At 42.7% G+C, this 17,285-nt stretch overlaps 1 protein-coding gene across 1 annotated transcript; it reads right to left on the reverse strand.

Annotated features, from left to right (window-relative positions):
- Nucleotides 1-6,108: 6,108 nt before the first annotated feature.
- LOC118515152 lies at nt 6,109-8,309 on the reverse strand (the record flags this gene model as incomplete). The annotated part of the gene is made up of 2 exons (XM_036061858.1): nt 7,741-8,309; nt 6,109-6,324 (listed from the first exon to the last, which is right to left on the reverse strand). Coding segments are annotated over exons 1-2 (495 nt in total), but the record flags the coding sequence as incomplete, so codon positions are not given.
- Between the last annotated feature and the right edge of the window lie 8,976 nt (nt 8,310-17,285).

Raw genomic sequence — 17,285 nt, forward strand, 5'->3', positions numbered from 1 at the left:
TTTTGAAGAAGCAGAGCTGAATTTTTAGAATAAACCCAGCGTTGCCTTACTTCTTATTCTATGGTAACGCTTCAGAACCACTCAAAATGTTAATTGATACTGGATCTAATAAAAATTACATACATCCAAAATATGCAAAAATTTCACACAAGGTTGATAAACCATTTTTCGTATCATCCGTAGCAGGAGATATTAAAATCGACGCTTATTCTCAAGCACGATTATTCAAACCATATTCAGATAAATGCTAAAATTTTATCATTTAGAAAATTTAAAATCGTTTGATGCCATAATTGGACACGATTCACTAAAGGAAATTAAAGCAGTAATTGACACAGCCAATGAAATATTAATCATTGATGGCACACATGTCATTCCATTACAACAATACCAACTACAGGAAGTAAATAAAATAAACATTCGTGATAATCATCTGAACCAAAACGAAAAAAGAAAGCTACATGACCTATTACAGGAATATCAAGATCTTTTCCAACCACCAGATTTGAAACTACCTTGTACATCGCGAGTAAAAGCGACAATAAGAACAAAAGATGAATCACCAGTTTATAGTAAAACGTATCCCTATCCCCAAGCACTTAAAGGTGAAGTTAACAAGCAAATTGAAAAACTTCCAAAATGATGGAATCATCAGACCTTCGAAATCCCCATACAATGCACCAGTGTGGATTGTTCCAAAAAAACTGGATGCTGCCAATGAAAAAAAATATAGACTTGTCGTAGACTACAGAAAATTGAACACTCAAACAATAAGCGATAAATATCCTATTCCGGATCCATCTACTGTTTTAGCCAATCTAGGTTCAAATAAATATTTCACAACTCTTGACTTAGCGTCAGGATTTCATCAAGTACCTATGTCGGAAAATGATATCGAAAAAACTGCATTTTCAATAAACAACGGAAAATATGAATTCGTACGCATGCCATTTGGTTTAAAAAATGCCCCTTCAATATTCCAACGCGTCATGGACGACACTTTAAGGGAACACATCGGAAAAATTTGTCACATATACATCGATGACATTATCATTTTTAGCAAAACAGTTGAAGAACATCTGCAAAATTTAGAATTGTTCTAGAAACTCTGAGAGTCGCTAATTTCAAAATACAACCGGATAAATCTGAATTTCTAAAGACAGAAGTTGAATTCCTCGGATTCATAGTCTCAAGTGAAGGACTTAAACCAAATATAAAAAAGATTGAAGCCATAAAAAAATTCCCAGAACCACAAAACCTTAAAGAACTAAGAAGATTCTTAGGAATGTCAGGTTACTACCGCAGGTTTATTAAAAACTATGCACAACTGGCAAAACCCATCACAAAACTCCTAAGAGGGGAGGATGGCCATCGCCAAATTTCCAAACACGAATCAAAAAATTTCCCTATTAAATTTGATCAAACCGCAAAAAAACGCATTTCAAACCCTTAAAGACATAATATCTTCTAATGATGTTTTAGCTTTTCCAGATTTCCAGAAGCCATTCGAACTAACAACAGACGCATCGGAAAAAGCACTAGGAGCTGTGGTTTCACAAAAATGTCACGACGGTGATAGACCGATAACCTTCATTTCTCGTACTCTTTCCAAAACAGAGGAAAATTATGCAACCAACGAAAAGGAAATGCTTGCCATCGTTTGGGCACTACAAACATTGAGAAATTTCATATACGGAGCTAAAATTAATATTCATACAGATCATCAACCATTAACATTTGCTTTATCTCCGCAGAACAACAACGCAAAACTGAAAAGATGGAAATCTTTCATGGAGGAACACGATTACCAATTATTCTACAAACCCGGAAGATCAAACGTTGTAGCAGATGCACTTTCCCGTATACAACTAAACTCATTAACGCCAACTCAGCACTCAGCTGACGAAGACGATCATTCTTATATACCTTCAACAGAAGCACCAATTAATGTATTCCACAACCAACTAGTATTTAAAATTGGAACTAATTCTTCATACCAATTAATTACCCCTTTCCCAAAATTCAGAAGACATATTTTTATTGAACCAACATTTACTTCTGATTTTATCAAGGATAAATTCAAAAAATTAATCAATCCAAATGTAATTAATGGAATTCACACAGATGAACAAACAATGGGAATTATCCAAGAAGTTTATAAAACTCTCTACAATCCAAAAACAATCAAAGCTAGATTTTCCCAAAGACAAGTACAAGACCTATGCGATGAAGAAACACAAATTGAAGAAATCAAGAATATTCATAATTTTGCTCACAGAAATGCTAAGGAAAACTCATTGCAATTTATAAAAAAATTCTACTTTCCCGGAATGAGAAAAAGTATTCAAAACATTGTAAAAAATTGTGAGATATGTAAAACAGAAAAATACGAGAGAAAACCCAAGAATTTATACCAGTAAAAACACCAATACCGACATATCCTGGAGAAATTATCCATATTGACATATTTGCTTATAACGCAAACTTTTTATTTATCTCATCTATAGATAAATTTTCAAAATACGTTAAAATACGACCGATAAAATCGAAATCAATCGCTGATATAAAGGAAGTTTTACTACAACTCCTATATGACTGGGACTTACCAGCTCAAATTGTAATAGACAACGAATGTACGTTTGTCTCAAACGTTATCGAACAATCAATACTAAACCTAGGAACAAAAATATTTAAAACTCCAGTTAATCGTTCAGAAACGAATGGACAAATAGAACGTTGCCATTCAACAATTAGAGAAATCGCTAGATGCACAAAAAAACTCAATCCAGAGATGAGCATTATAACATTAGTACAACAAGCTGTTTATAAGTATAATCACAGCATACATTCATTCATAAAGGATACACCACGAAATGTGTATGTAGGAGAAATATCAAACGATCCGCTAGAGAGATCAAGAATAAGAGAAAAAACAAATGAAAGAATACTACAGATATTCAAAAGAATGAAGAAAAAATCAAAGATGAAAAATATAAGGATTACGTAGAAAACGAATATGCATTCGAAAAGAAAAAGACGAATAACAAACGCGAAAGTCGTTTTAATGCAGTAAAAGTAAAGGAGAATCATCCAACATATATTATCGATTCAAACAATCGAAAAATACATAAAGTAAACTTAAGAAAGTAATGAAAAAATATTAATACTTTTTCAAAATTGTTTTAACTATCGTTACAGAATACTTACGATCCTGTTGATCAAACTAATTTTCGCAGACATAAACATATATGATTTAAATAACAATCCATTAGCCATAATACCGATAGGTAAAGCTAAGATTCAAATTGGATACGTAAGAACAATACATCCAATAGATTTAACTGATATAAACGAAACAATAGAGAAAACATTACAAGATAGTCCAAATGGAAATTCTACTGAATCTATCGAAAATTTGATCAGCATAAAAGCTAGCATGCTAAAGGACACTTTTGCGAAAATCAAACCATTTGTGAAAAGACAAAACGATGGGACACGATAGGAAAAATTTGGAAATGGATCGCTGGAACTCCAGATGCAGACGACCTACATGTCATAAACTCCACAATGAACTCCCTGATAGCAGAAAGCAACAAACAAATAATAATCAACCAAGGCTTCAACGACAGGTTGAAACAAATAACTGATGTCGCTAACCAAGTCGTAAATATCGAAAACGAACGCTATGAGTCACACCAAGTGGAAATTCGGAAACTTATTCTACTTTCCAACATAAATATGCTACAAGAAAAATTGGATGTCATAGAAGACGCTATACTGTTAGCTAAAAACGGTATTCCGAGCAGTAAGCTACTATCCCTTGAGGATCTGACATCAATAGAACAGTTTCTTGAGAAGAATAACATTAAATACAACACACCGGAAGAATTGCTAAGGCAATCAACTGCCCAAGTAGCAGTAAATGAATCTCATATACTATACATGCTAAAGTTCCCCAAACTATCTTCAAAAATCTACGAGTACGAATACATTGACTCGATAATACAACACGATGCACGTATAATCGTCACACAAAACTTTATATTACAAAATCAAACCCACGTATATTCCATGACAGAGAAGTGCCAACAACAAGAAGATGTTTATATATGTCCGCAAATCGGCATACAACAACCCACAACATGCATTCAACAAATTGTGAGAAGAGAAGATTCACAATGTGACTACGAAAAGATTTATAGTCGAGGCTTCATAAAAAGAATCAAAGACGACACAATACTAATCAACGACGCAATAGCAGAAATCGCATCAAACTGCAGCAAAATGAACCAAGTACTGAACGGTTCCTACGTCATACAATTCGAAAATTGTAACATTATCATTAATGGAGAAATTTATTCAAACGACGAAGTCACCATTCCTGGTAAACCATTCAAATCAACAGCAGGAATCAACATCGATAAGGGTGAAATCGAACATAAACCGCCTCTCCAACTCGTACAAAAACTCACCATAGAACATAGAGAAAAACTAAAAAGTATTAACTTGCAGAATGATTCTCTAAGATGGAAAATTAATGTATTCGGAGGAACTTTTGCATTCATATGCCTATGCGCATTTATAATCTGTTTATTCTTCCACTTCAAGAGAACGACGATAAAAGTAAACATGACTCAAGCGAAACGACCAGAAACGTTCGTTAGCAGACCAACTTCATTCCACGCAGCAACGAGACTTTGAGGGCAAAGTCATTTAAGAGGGGAGGAGTTAAGACGACAGCGCAGTAAGGAGTTAAGACGACAGCGCAACACGAGAAACGCCACGCAGCAGAACGCGCCACCGATAAACAAACAAACCACGCACGACCGATAAACAAACAAACCACAAAGCAGCGCGCACAACATAATTTGCAACGCAGTATTATTCAGCACGCAGCATAATTCAACACGGACCAGCGCACCAGCATCCATCCAAACAGTTCAGTTGATACTCAGACGCTAATCCGAACGGTTATTAACTCCGCCGGTCGATGGAAATAAAGTTAAGTTTTTTTAAAAACACTTCTCCCGGACACCGTGCGTTAACTTATATATATATATATATATATATATATATATATATATATATATATATATATATATATATATATATATATATATATATATATATATATATATATATATATATATATATATATATATTTAGAATTATTCGTCTACAGGGCCAGACCATTTTGCACGTATAATATTTAAATTACACAAGAGTATTATGCGCTGGTAAAGCGAAGTAAGGTAACTTAGATATCTATACTGATGTTCATAATATCGGTTTTCTTAGTATTGTACGGCTACGTTTGCTCCTTCTTCTGGTATGTGTAAATCAATTCTTACTGGTTGCGTTGCGAGTACAAGCGAAAGCTCTCCACCAGACTATGGGGTCGCGTTTAACTAAAAGCTTTAAAAAAAGCATATTCGTTCGTCAATTCGTACTATGCGAGCAAAAAGGGGATGGAGGGGGAGGGGGGGCGGACTAGAATATATCGCTATAAGTATGATTATTTTATAATTCATTTCTATCCCTAACTCTATCAAGGTTTTGCAGGTTTGTGTGTGTCTGCTTGTTTCGGGCTAGTTGGTAATAGGTAACATGCGACGTAACAGAGACGAAAAGAAAGGAATCGAACACCCTCCGGGGCCCCGACTAACCGGCCAATGGATAAATCATCTGACCGATCCCGACCAGCAGCAAACGGTATCGCCTTCTATTAAGCAAGCCGGGCACGTGTGTAAGATAGTAAAGTATTTGTTTCAATTGCTACCATCCATGAGATAAGCTAGCTAAGATTACGCGAAAGAGAGCGACAGAGAAAAGGAAGCTAGCTATGCGCCGTTACTTCTTAAGGGCACCATCAGGAGACGTTTTCAATGCACCGAGCTTGGATGACTGCTTTCCCGCCTGGAGTGTGGTCCGCTTCGGCGGTGGAATACGACTCGGTGGTGTGTTAGTTTTCTCACCCTTCGGTAGTGGGATTTTCGACATCGGTTTACCATCCGGCGGCTGCCACTGGCACCGCTGGTGGTTTGAGCTTCTGCTTGCTGCCGGGTGGCGTCACGTTGAAGCTTTTTCGTCGCCGAACGTTGAGCGTACGGTTTTGTGGCGAGTGGTTTCGCAACCGGACGATGGATGGGACTGCCGATGGAAGGTTTTTGCCGGTGTTCTGCCGGTAATAATGGAGCCACCCTTTGGCACTACTGGTTGCCGAACGCGGGAAACCTTCGTAACGGTTTCCACTACCGGTTTGGCGATTTTGGTCTGTTGCTCTTTCTTCACACTTTTCACATCTTGGATTTTTATGGGTTTAACCTAAAAATAAAAAAAAGTAAATTAATTAATTAATACAATCAGATAAATACTTCCGCGTGCGTGTGTGTGGGTTGGGGTTGTGTGTGGGTTGTGGGATCAGGTAGATAACCCTTCTAATTTCGCATAAGTTCCTGAAATCTTTCTAACCTATCTTTCAACTATAGACGAGCAGAGACAGCCTCAATTTAGAAGGATTTACGAAAGGAAAGCAAAACATTTCAATCTGCAACTAAAGGTGAGACTGTTCTGTTTCTACCGGATAGCTAAAAACTAGATGGAAACTATCAGAGAGGATTTCCAAACGGAAAATCAACCACTGACCAGATCTTCACGATGCGGCAAATCTTGGAGAAGTTGGCGGAGCAATAGATCCACTCCTATCGTCCCTTCATTGATTTTAAAGCCGCATATGACAGCATAGCCAGGGTAAACCTCTCGACGAAATGAGCTCTTTTGGAATGCCGGCCATGGTTACCAGGCTTGTAAGTATGACAATGGCCAACATCACATGCCAGATGAAGGTGGATGGAAAACTCTCAGGGCTCTTTGCTACCACCAGGAGAGATTTGCTTGCGCCAGGGAGATGGGCTTGCCTGCCTTCACTTCTATCTGGCGCTAGAGAGAGCAATCGGAGGTGGAAGCTTCGGGAACCATCTTGTATAAGTCAGTCCAGATCCACCGACAACCACATTGATATTGAGTTACGCGAGTTAACACATCGGTCGAACATCCGATGACCCAGTAATTCCTGCGACGTCAGCTTTTGTTTCGTACGGGACCGCCAACAGCGTCGTCAGCTTATGCTTCGCACCGAACTTGCACCAATATCGTTTGCATCGAATGGCTTAGCAACCGAGAAGCGCGGTACTCGCGGTTAACTCGCGCCAGGGTGCTGGCTGCCAACCGGTCATACTTCAACCTGAAGAAACTTCTCCACTCTAAATATCTGTTGGGATGGATGAAGCTGGGACTGTACAGAGCATTTATAGTCCCAGTACTCACATACGACTCTGAGATATGGACTCTGTCCAAAACTGACGAAACCCTCTGAGCCGCGTTCGAGAGGAAGATGCTATACGAGCTGTACGATGATCTGGTGGGCTGGTCATGCCATAAGAATGACACTTGACGACCCAACCCGTAAAGTGCTTTTAGGATTGTTGCCCCAAGTCGAGTAAGTAAGTAAGTAGTAAATAACAAGCTAAAACTAGCATTTATACAATCGAAATTGATGGCAGAACCTGTGTAGGGATACTAGAACCTGGAAATTCTCCTTTTGCAGATATTCGAACAACATAATAAATCGAATCGTACTAGTAAAGCTCCAGAGACAGATATACAGATATTACAGGGTGTTGGCGTTTATATAAAGTGTAACAATTCAGCCGGCGTTGGTAGCACTAGCATGCCATTTACCTTGGACTCATCCGCCTCTTTGTTGATGGAAGATTCACGCTGTAACTTTCGCGTCCTCGGTGAGCCGGGATTGGATACGACGCGCACAGGCTTGATTACCCGACTCGTCGCCACCGTCGTCGTCGTCGTTGCCGTCGCCGTTGCCGTCACCACCGTAGTCATTGTCGTGGTTGTCGTGGTCGTCACCACCGGCGTCGTCCGCTCTTCTAAAGGCGCAAGCGAGATGCAATCGATTGAATTAAGCACGACCGGGATGTGCTGCACAAACGGCATCGACATTTGATACAGAATGGATGGTGGTTCTTCGCTCTACAGATTGCCTTCATCGTCCACAATCAATCCCACCCGCGGATCACCGTGCAGACGATCGTTCAGCGCCAAGGCAACCGTTCCACCCGGCCCCGTTGTTACCTTTTCGCCTATCTTGAACTGTATGCCGGTAACGATCGAACTGCATTCCTCCGGGTTAGTACGCACGTGCCGTTCTTCCAACTGGGACACCAGCTCCTGCGTAAGCCGTTCGACCGACTGAAGCATTCGTTCGGGGTTTTTGTGTTTCGCGTACGTACCCCCATTGATAGTCTCGCTCACGGCCGGTTGCTCCATCATCAGCTCGTCAGACCTGATCAGTATCAGCCTAACGTCGTCATCTGTTGCCATCTGGTGTTGCTGGTAAACGCTTCCACGAAGTCTTCATCCGGTGTCGAGAGTCAACTTCCATTTCTGAAAATCAAACCCACGCACTATCGTCCGGTGCTGCCTATTCGTCGCATTCGTCAGATTCCACAGAGTAAACATGAGTGTCTTGTCTACGCCACTTCCGTGCGTGAACCATGAGTTGATGCCTACGTGCGTCCAACGTCCGTTCAGTTTTTCGTATATATTCGCACATGGCCGTAGTGTTCGCGTAATGTGATGCTACCCTTTGCTGAACAGCTCCAAATCAAACCAAGCAGAAAGCGTCAGCTTGTAGTAATGTGCCCAAGAAGAACACGCAACAACGCGCAACAATGTTCATATGCTGCAGATCAACATCTACAAACAATGATTGATGTATTTTTGTTAATTAACGAAACGCGAACAAATAAGAACTGATAGTTCGTTCGGAATCTTAGATTTAACTTCGAGCCCCGTTGGCATCCTTTGCGGGTGTTGGTGGGCGCCGTTTCTGCAGCCCCGATGGTCCCGGCTCGGGAGATTTTGGCTACTTCTGTCAGCGACGGAAGCACAACCAGAAAGAACTATTGTCATCATCGGACGAATCCGAAGATTGGCCCGGTGGGGGAGGATGTTTTACCGGTCCATCATCGAACGATACTTGACGCCTTTGCTTGGATGTATTTGGCGGCCATTTGTCGGCCGGGGTGTCCTCATCACTAACGCATATCATCGATTTCGAGATCATGCCCAGAGTGCTACCTGAAATAGCAGGGCGTCTAGATTTCCATGATTGGTTGAGCATTCAAGACAGCTCATCATCAAGTGAATCGTTCACCAGCGTATCGTCTGCCGGAGCGTCGTCCATTTCCATGCCGTCATCCACTAAAGCAGACACAGCACCTTTCAAGAAAAAGCCCAAGAAGACGAGCGAGCTAGCATCGGTATTACCGGACCGCGCACACATTTCGCCATTCTAGCTACCAGCAGCCTGGTCCGGTTGAGCCGGTGCATTTCCCTCAGGCACGACGATTGCCTGCAGCGTGGAGTTGTCCTCTAGCGGAGCGTGCCGTAAACGAAAGGAACGAAAGAACCGAACGACATTATTGCATCCTTCATCACTTCACGTTCCACTTACCAGCAACCTCCAGTTTTTCGTCCGTTTCCACGGGCACCACGGGCACCACGACCGTTGCCTGCAGCGGGGGTGTATCCTCCCCCGTTGAACTGTCCTACAGGACGGCCGTGCGTTCCATTTGGGCCGGATTTTCTATGGATTTTATCGGCGTGGAGGTCCGTGCGTTAAGCTTCTCGAAAGGCTCGATTACGTAATATAGTTTCAGTTCGGCGGGGCTCACCGTCTACGGCATACAATTTCCATGCCTACTAAGATTTTTCGAAATGTGACACTTCAAAAATCCGCACGGCAAACGGTTCCATTTGACAGCTCGCGTTGACATACCTTCAAACCGGTTCCGTTACAATGTAACTGCGCGACCAGGCAAAAAATATTCCTGCGCAAACGGAGTACACCTTGCCGCCATGAGTTCTTCTTTTACGTCGCCATTTTGTTTTCTTTTTTCTGCCAGGGATAAATCCTTTTCCTTTGCAAAACGTTTCAAACATTTCAACACGGACTCCACTGGTTGTGTTACATGCACATTGTTGTCAAATGCTTGTGGGAAAACAATCCGTCCGGTGGGTGTTGATTCCAAGCTTTCACGGTGCTTACTAGTGAATTTTTCGTAATTAGTGGAAGGAAATTAATATCCGGAAAAAAATGTTCCGGTAAATGTCAAACAGATAATTAGTTTCTTCTTCTTTTTCTTCTTTTAGGCCCACATTTCTTCGCACGCAGCATCACCGGTTGTAACGGTTCTCCGGTAGGTGATTCCTTCCCATGTTCCACCACATCCTGCACGTAAACACGGGCTAGGGCAAGTCCTCGGCAGAACTCCGTGAGATTAACACTTTCTAACAGATAAACTGCTTCCAGAGAACGGTCTCTATTATTGGTCATAACAACGGCAAGGTATTCAACGCATTCAACCTCAATTTAAATCCTAAAAGCTGTGGGTCGTAGGTGTGAGACTCGCATACAATGTACGCAAACGATGACGAAGCTTTTGACTGTCGACAGCACACAAGTAGCATGGCAATTTTCCCGGAAGCGATGTTGAATAGGGAAAAGTTGGGATTTGTCTAGGGCAAGGGGGCAAGGGTGCTTACCACCAGTACTGCAGACGGTTAACAGTGGTTCCTCACAGTTGTACCAGCTAGATTCACATGGTATCTATGCTGCTGCATACAGGCCGCCTTAAACACTGGGGCTAATAGTCGCCTGCATTTGTGAAGAATCGTTGGCGCTTAGCTAGCTGCCTGCGTTTTGTTGAGCAGGATCCATCAATCTACGTCCGTAAAAAGTGGTTTGGTAGGCCTGTAAGATGGAGAAAATGCTTTAAATTTTCTGGACGCTTACCATCTCCAGGAGTCGAACCGTACCATCATACCCTACCACACACAAGATCCTATTGAGCAGGCTGATTCACAAGAAAGATTTTAACCCAGTTTTTGGGGGAAATAGGGCACGTATAGAGCATATTTGTTGCATAGATTTGACGCTACAGGGTTTATTATTTTTCTTAAACCGTACGACAAGGTCCATTAATAGATGTATATATATATATATATATATATATATATATATATATATATATATATATATATATATATATATATATATATATATATATATATATATATATTTAGAATTATTCGTCTACAGGGACAGACCATTTTGCACGTATAATATTTAAATTACACAAGAGTATTATGCGCTGGTAAAGCGAAGTAAGGTAACTTAAATATGTATACTGATGTTCATAATATCGGTTTTCTTAATATTGTACGGCTACGTTTGCTCCTTCTTCTGGTATGTGTACATAAATTCTTACTGGTTGCGTTGCGAGTACAAGCGAAAGCTCTCCACCAGACTATGGGGTCGCGTTTAACTAAAAGCTTTAAAAAAAGCATATTCGTTCGTAAATTCGTACTATGCGAGCAAAAAAGGGGATGGAGGGGGGGGGCGGACTAGAATATATCGCTATAAGTATGATTATTTTATAATTCATTTCTATCCCTAACTCTATCAAGGTTTTGCAGGTTTGTGTGTGTCTGCTTATTTCGGGCTAGTTGGTAATAGGTAACATGCGACGTAACAGAGACGAAAAGAAAGGAATCGAACACCCTCCGGGGCCCCGACTAACCGGCCAATGGATAAATCATCTGATCGATCCCGACCAGCAGCAAACGGTATCGCCTTCTATTAAGCAAGCCGGGCACGTGTGTAAGATAGTAAAGTATTTGTTTCAATTACTACCATCCATGAGATAAGCTAGCTAAGATTACGCGAAAGAGAGCGACAGAGAAAAGGAAGCTAGCTATGCGCCGTTACTTAAGCGCACCACCGGGAGACGTTTTCAATGCACCGAGCTTGGATGTCTATTTTCCCGCCTGGAGTGTGGTCCGCTTCAGGTTTCCCGCTACTAAAACAAAATAAAGGACACGGAATGATATGTTCTTCCGTAGAGTAATCCAACTCGACTGCTGTACTTTTCTACCCCAGCTTTCAATCTCATAATCGCTCTCTCTCTCTCACACACACTTTCTCTCTCTCTATCTCTTTGTCTTTGCCCTGTCTATCCTATTCCCTACACTCATCACTAGCGCTTATCATCGATTTCGAGATCATGCCAAGAGTGCTACCCGAAATAGCAGGGAGCCTGGATTTCCATGATTGGTTGAGCATCCAAGACAGCTCATCATCAAGTGAATCGTTCACCAGCGTATCGTCTGCCGGAGCGTCGTCCATTTCCATGCCGTCATCCACTAAAGCAGACACAGCACCTTTCAAGAAAAAGCCGAAGAAGACGAGCGAGCTAGCATCGGTATTACCGGACCGCGCACACATTTCGCCAGTCTAGCTACAAGCAGCCTGGTCCGGTTGAGCCGGTGCATTTCCCTCAGGCACGACGATTGCCTGCAGCGTGGAGTTGTCCCCTAGCGGAGCGTGCCGTAAACGAAAGGAACGAAAGAACCGAACGACATTATTGTCGTTCCAGTTTTTCGTCCGTTTCCACGGGCACCACGGGCACCACGACCGTTGCCTGCAGCGGGGGTGTATCCTCCCCCGTTGAACTGTCCTACAGGACGGCCGTGCGTTCCATTTGGGCCGGATTTTCTATGGATTTTATCGGCGTGGAGGTCCGTGCGTTCAGCTTCTCGAAAGGCTCGATTACGTAATATAGTTTCAGTTCGGCGGGGCTCACCGTCTACGGCATACAATTTCCATGCCTACTAAGATTTTTCGAAATGTGACACTTCAAAAATCCGCACGGCAAACGGTTCCATTTGACAGCTCGCGTTGACATACCTTCAAACCGGTTCCGTTACAATGTAACTGCGCGACCAGGCAAAAAATATTCCGGCGCAAACGGAGTACACCTTGCCGCCATGAGTTCTTCTTTTACGTCGCCATTTTGTTCTCTTTTTTCTTCCAGTGATAAATCCTTTTCCTTTGCGAAACGTTTCAAACATTTCAACACGGACTCCACTGGTTGTGTTACATGCACATTGTTGTCAAATGCTTGTGGGAAAACAATCCGTCCGGTGGGGGGTGTTGATTCCAAGCTTTCACGGTGCTTACTAGTGAATTTTTCGTAATTAGTGGAAGGAAATGAATATCCGGAAAAAAATGTTCCGGTAAATGTCAAACAGATAATTAGTTTCTTCTTCTTTTTCTTCTTTTAGGCCCACATTTCTTCGCACGCAGCATCACCGGTTGTAACGGTTCTCCGGTAGGTGATTCCTTCCCATGTTCCACCACATCCTGCACGTAAACACGGGCTAGGGCAAGTCCTCGGCAGAACTCCGTGAGATTAACACTTTCTAACAGATAAACTGCTTCCAGAGAACGGTCTCTATTACTAGTCATTACAACGGCCCGGTATTCAACGCATTCAACCTCAATTTAAATCCTAACAGCTGTGGGTCGTAGGTGTGAGACTCGCATACAATGTACGCAAACGATGACGAAGCTTTTGACTGTCGACAGCACACAAGTAGCATGACAATTTTCCCGGAAGCGATGTTGAATAGCTAGACAAGGGGGCAAGGGGGCAAGGGTCCGTGCTTACCACCAGTACTGCAGACGGTTAACAGTGGTTCTTCACAGTTGTACCAGCTAGATTCACATGGTATCTATGCTGCTGCATACAGGCCGCCTTAAACACTGGGGCTAATAGTCGCCTGCATTTGTGAAGAATAGTTGGCGCTTAGCTAGCTGCCTGCGTTTTGTTGAGCAGGATCCATCAATCTACGTCCGTAAAAAGTGGTTTGGTAGGCCTGTAAGATGGAGAAAATGCTTTAAATTTTCTGGACGCTTACCATCTCCAGGAGTCGAACCGTACCATCATATCCTACCACACACAAGATCCAATTGAGCAGGCTGATTCACAAGAAAGATTTTAACCCAGTTTTTGGGGGAAGTAGGGCACGTATAGAGCATATTTGTTGCATAGATTTGACGCTACAGGGTTTATTATTTTTCTTAAACCGTACGACAAGGTCCATTAAGAGATGTATATATATATATATATATATATATATATATATATATATATATATATATATATATATATATATATATATATATATATATATATATATATATATATATATATATATATATATATTTAGAATTATTCGTCTACAGGGCCAGACCATTTTGCACGTATAATATTTAAATTACACAAGAGTATTATGCGCTGGTAAAGCGAAGTAAGGTAACTTAAATATCTATACTGATGTTCATAATATCGGTTTTCTTAATATTGTACGGCTACGTTTGCTCCTTCTTCTGGTATGTGTAAATAAATTCTTACTGGTTGCGTTGCGAGTACAAGCGAAAGCTCTCCACCAGACTATGGGGTCGCGTTTAACTAAAAGCTTTAAAAAAAGCATATTCGTTCGTAAATTCGTACTATGCGAGCAAAAAAGGGGTTGGAGGGGGAGGGGGGGGGGCGGACTAGAATATATCGCTATAAGTATGATTATTTTATAATTCATTTCTATCCCTAACTCTATCAAGGTTTTGCAGGTTGCAGTTGGTAATAGGTAACATGCGACGTAACAGAGACGAAAAGAAAGGAATCGAACACCCTCCGGGGCCCCGACTAACCGGCCAATGGATAAATCATCTGATCGATCCTGACCAGCAGCAAACGGTATCGCCTTCTATTAAGCAAGCCGGGCACATGTGTAAGATAGTAAAGTATTTGTTTCAATTGCTACCATCCATGAGATAAGCTAGCTAAGATTACGCGAAAGAGAGCGACAGAGAAAAGGAAGCTAGCTATGCGCCGTTACCTAAGCGCACCACCGGGAGACGTTTTCAATGCACCGAGCTTTCCCGCATGGAGTGTGGTCCGCTTCGGCGGTGGAATACGACTCGGTGGTGTGTTAGTTTTCTCACCCTTCGGTAGTGGGATTTTCGACACCGGTTTACCATCCGGCTGCGGATCGGTAGTCCCGCCAGTCGGTACAACCTTCGGCACGTGCACCGACAGCGTCGGTTTGTCCAGCACGAACGTATCCTGGCGTGCTATACCGATCCCGGCGGCTGCCACTGGCACCGCTGGTGGTTTGAGCTTCTCTATGCTGCCGGGTGGCGTCACGTCCGGTTGAAGCTTTTTCGTCGCCGAACGTTGAGCGTACGGTTTTGTGATGAGTGGTTTCGCAACCGGACGATGGATGGGACTGCCGATGGAAGGTTTTGCCGGTGTTCTGCCGGTAGTAACGGCGCCACACTTTGGCACTACTGGTTGCCGAACGCGGGAAACCTTCGTAACGCTTTCCACTACCGGTTTGGCGATTTTGGTCTGTTGCTCTTTCTCCACACTTTTCACATCTTTTTATGGGTTTAACCTAAAAATAAAAAAAAAATTAATTAATTAATAAATACAATCAGATAAATACTTCCGCGTGCGTGTGTGTGGGTTGGGGTTGTGTGTGGGTTGTGGGATCAGGTAGATAACCCTTCTAATTTCGCATAAGTTCCTGAAATCTTTCTAACCTATCTTTCAACTATAGACGAGCAGAGACAGCCTCAATTTAGAAGGATTTACGAAAGGAAAGCAAAAGATTTCAATCTGCAACTAAAGGTGAGACTGTTCTGTTTCTACCGGATAGCTAAAAACTAGATGGAAACTATCAGAGAGGATTTCCAAACGGAAAATCAACCACTGACCAGATCTTCACGATGCGGCAAATCTTGGAGAAGATGGCGGAGCAATAGATCCACTCCTATCGTCCCTTCATTGATTTTAAAGCCGCATATGACTGGATAGCCAGGGTAAACCTCTCGACGAAATGAGCTCTTTTGGAATGCCGGCCAAGCTTACCAGGCTTGTAAGTATGACAATGGCCAACTTCACATGCCAGGTGAAGGTGGATGGAAAACTCTCAGGGCTCTTTGCTACCACCAGGAGAGATTTGCTTGCGCCAGGGAGATGGGCTTGCCTGCCTTCACTTCTATCTGGCGCTAGAGAGAGCAATCGGAGGTGGAAGCTTCGGGAACCATCTTGTATAAGTCAGTCCAGATCCACCGACAACCACATTGATATTGAGTTACGCGCAAGGGTACTGGCTGCCAACCGGTCATACTACAACCTGAAGAAACTTCTCCACTCTAAATACCTGTTGCGACGGATGAAGCTGGGACTGTACAGAGCATTTATAGTCCCAGTACTCACATACGACTCTGAGATATGGACTCTGTCCAAAACTGACGAAACCCTCTGAGCCGCGTTCGAGAGGAAGATGCTATACGAGCTGTACGATGATCTCACCATCGGGGAGCGGATCAGACTCGCCAGGCTGCGGTGGGCTGGTCATGCCATGAGAATGACACTTGACGACCCAACCCGTAAAGTGCTTTTAGGATTTTTGCCATAAGCCGAGCAAGTAAGTAAGTAGTAAATAACAAGCTAAAACTAGCATTTATACAATCGAAATTGATGGTAGAACCTGTGTAGGGATACTAGAACCTGGAAATTCTCCTTTTGCAGATATTCGAACAACATAATAAATCGAATCGTACTAGTAAAGCTCCAGAGACTGATATACAGATATTACAGGGTGTTAGCGTTTATATAAAGTGTAACAATTCAGCCGGCGTTGGTAGCACTAGCATGCCATTTACCTTGGACTCATCCGCCTCTTTGTTGATGGAAGATTCACGCTGTAACTTTCGCGTCCTCGGTGAGCCGGACGCGTCGTAGTCATTGTCACCACCGTAGTCATTGTCGTGGTTCTCGTGGTCGTCACCACCGGCGTCGTCCGCTCTTCTAAAGGCGCAAGCGAGATGCAATCGATTGAATTAAGCACGACCGGGATGTGCTGCACAAACGGCATCGACATTTGATACAGAATGGATGGTGGTTCTTCGCTCTCCCGATTGCCTTCATCGTCCACAATCAATCCCACCCACGGATCTCCGTGCAGACGATCGTTCAGCGCCAAGGCAACCGTTCCACCCGGCCCCGTTGTTACCTTTTCGCCTATCTTGAACTGTACGCCGGTAACGATCGAACTGCATTCCTCCGGGTTAGTACGCACGTGCCGTTCTTCCAACTGGGACACCAGCTCCTGCGTAAGCCGTTCGACCGACTGAAGCATTCGTTCGGGGTTTTTGTGTTTCGCGTACGTACCCCCATCGATAGTCTCGCTCACGGCCGGTTGCTCCATCATCAGCTCGTCAGACCTGATCAGTATCAACCTAACGTCGTCATCTGTTGCCATCCGGTGTTGCTGGTAAACGCTTCCACGAA

This window comes from Anopheles stephensi (genome assembly GCF_013141755.1).
Source record: "Anopheles stephensi strain Indian chromosome Y unlocalized genomic scaffold, UCI_ANSTEP_V1.0 chrY17, whole genome shotgun sequence".
NCBI lineage: Eukaryota > Metazoa > Arthropoda > Insecta > Diptera > Culicidae > Anopheles > Anopheles stephensi.